Source organism: Penaeus monodon, chromosome 2 (assembly GCF_015228065.2).
Source record: "Penaeus monodon isolate SGIC_2016 chromosome 2, NSTDA_Pmon_1, whole genome shotgun sequence".
Classification (NCBI taxonomy): domain Eukaryota; kingdom Metazoa; phylum Arthropoda; class Malacostraca; order Decapoda; family Penaeidae; genus Penaeus; species Penaeus monodon.
The window spans coordinates 4,120,240-4,122,739 of record NC_051387.1 but is presented as its reverse complement, the minus strand read 5'-3'; the positions used below and the strand labels follow the sequence as shown (position 1 = coordinate 4,122,739).

The 2,500-nt window shown below is 38.2% G+C and overlaps 2 protein-coding genes across 3 annotated transcripts in view; one reads left to right on the top strand and one right to left on the bottom strand.

The window, feature by feature from the left end:
- Positions 1 to 2,500, bottom strand: part of LOC119580288 — a 51,019-nt gene that overhangs the window by 44,108 nt on the left and 4,411 nt on the right. The window lies entirely within an intron of this gene.
- The window catches only part of LOC119580251 (triadin-like), a 9,132-nt gene that overhangs the window by 4,798 nt on the left and 1,834 nt on the right, over positions 1 to 2,500 (top strand). Inside the window, exon 3 of the mRNA XM_037928288.1 lies at positions 2,171 to 2,500. This exon is cut by the window's right edge and continues 1,834 nt beyond it. Coding sequence (XP_037784216.1) covers positions 2,171 to 2,500 — 330 coding nt within the window. The remainder of the gene's footprint in view (positions 1 to 2,170) is intronic.

Genomic DNA, 2,500 nt, shown 5'->3' with positions numbered 1-2,500 from the left:
TGATTTTGTCAGTTGCAAATGACAGTTGACATTCCAACAGTCGGCTTTGACACTATTTTTCCAGAAAAAACTGACTATAAATTGGGCTGTAAATCGCAATTAAGCCAGCATTAGGCGTACCAACTGTTGCGCTCGGGATGCATCAGGTGTGCCAGCAGTCCCCGCAGAAGTTCCCAGGGGAGGGGCTTGTCCGAACAGTTTAATAATACGGATTGGGAGTGTGGGGTTCCCCGCACCCTTCCCTGGGGACTGAATCGCGGGGTCCGCACCAGCGTTTTAGTAATACGGCCGTAAGACTTTTCACCAGTACTGCCCCTGTTCCTCATCTCAAGTCACGGAAGAGTTGAACTTGCCGATCACGGCAATCGCTCGTTCAGCAAGGTCATTAGCCACCCTAATGACCTATCACTTGGAAGTCATCATCCATCTTCCAAGAGCAGGTTCTTTGATCAAGAACGTCCTTTTTGCTGTCTATTTGCCATCGTTGAGGTGACAGCAGATATCTGTGTAACAAGTGTTGACAGTGGAGCACCTGGAGAGAATCTTTTCCCCTCAAGTCTTCTAAAGGCCTTTTTATGTAACATTTCCGAAACCCCGAACACTTTGATACATGTTCGCCCTTTACACGCACATTATTGGAACCTGATGAAACAAGTTAAAGTGTATGCCTTGATACACTCCGGTCAGCCAACCAGAGTGCGATATATTTCAGATATATTTCATGTAGTCTCTGATATGGATTTTAGCACATTAAATACATGTTCATAAGAAGAATGTAATAATGAAAAAGTAAAAATGACTGAATCTGAGAAATACACATAAACTATCCACAGTCTTGCGAAGTGAAGGTGGTGTGTATAAACAATATAAGTAGCAGAGTCAACTTATATTTGAAGCTTCCACAATGTTTTGCTTGTTCTTAAAAATCATACCAGTATATTAACTACTTCGGTTGTTGTCTACTGACTTTTTCATGTGAAGAAAACAAAACTAACTTTTCCTTTTCTTAAAACTATGTGTTAGTACAAACGAAGATACCGTGTTTTGTAGCGAACATGATAAAACTGGAAACAATGTATCAAAGCTTTAGGGGTTACAAGATGCTACAAAAAATGCCTTTAGTTGCTTTCTTGTTGGGGGCTTGTTTCTCATCTTCTCAGCAATCCTCTCCTTCTCAACTTCCAACCAGATCATCATAAAGTGACAGATCAACAAGATCTTCAACTACATGCCAAAGGTGGCATTTGAAGGCATTCACAGCTATTGAATCTGGCACACCTTGTTCCAGGAGTCATAAACTCCAGGTCGTTGAGTGGAGCAGGGAAGACAGGATAGCTTTGTTCCAAAACCTAGCATACATCAAAGCAGTACACAAAACCATTTTTGACACGGATTGGAGTTCTGTTACAGTGAGTTGAAATTATCGACAAAATATCTTGATACAGTGGATGGCCTTAGACATCCATCAGGCGTGATTCTGCCATCAAAGCTTGCTAAATGACATGGACGACTCATGCCGGGTTTTTGATAAACTCTTCTGAAACTGTCTCATCTTGCGTCAGTAGCTGAAATTGGCCATGTTCCAGTGGCATTGAAATCTCTTTTCACTTCCACCTCCTTAAGGTTTTCAAAGATATACACCAAATAATTTGTAGCCTCCAAAATTTTCATGTTTTTAATTTGTAAACATTTCAAGGTTGGAAGCATTGCTTTCAACAGAACAAAATACCTCGCCTTTTCTGGATAAAGGAACTGTCTGGTTGTCTCGTAGACAGCCAAAATTGTCACCCAGACCAAAATCCAAAGAATGTAGCGATCCCTAAACATCAATGAAATTATTTGAAATTTTCAGGGGATTAATTTTCCCATAAAGGAGCACAACCAGTATGTGTATGAAAAGCATAATAAAAAAAACTAAAACGAACCACCCTAATATATATATATATATATATATATATATATATATATATATATATATATATATATATATATATATATTAGATGGATCACAATGGTACATTTAGTTTGAGTCTACCTAATGATGATTTTCGTTGCAACGCAAGTTTTTAGATTCTTATATATATACTTATATCAAATATATGTTTATTTTTACATTGATATATTTATGTATATATATGTCTCATTTTTATACTTTTTTCTCAATTTTCAGACTCACACCCAGTCCCAAATAAAAGAACAAGAATTTCTTGGGATAATAGAGAAGGTGTCAGAAAAAGTTACTGAAGGGGAAGTTCCTGGTACAGACCATACAAAAAGAAATGAAGTGAATGCCAGTGCAGTTATTAAGCTGAAAGAGGTTTCAAAGTCAACAGAAACCTTCATACCTGAGACAACAGTCCAGGAGGAACATGCCGAAGAATTTAAGGAACCTGTACCATTTAATATAACAGAAGGAGTGCCTTACTCTCTTAAACATACTGAAATCACGGAAAAGATGAGAAGACCTAAGACAGAGGTAGAATCAAAGGTACCGGGCGTT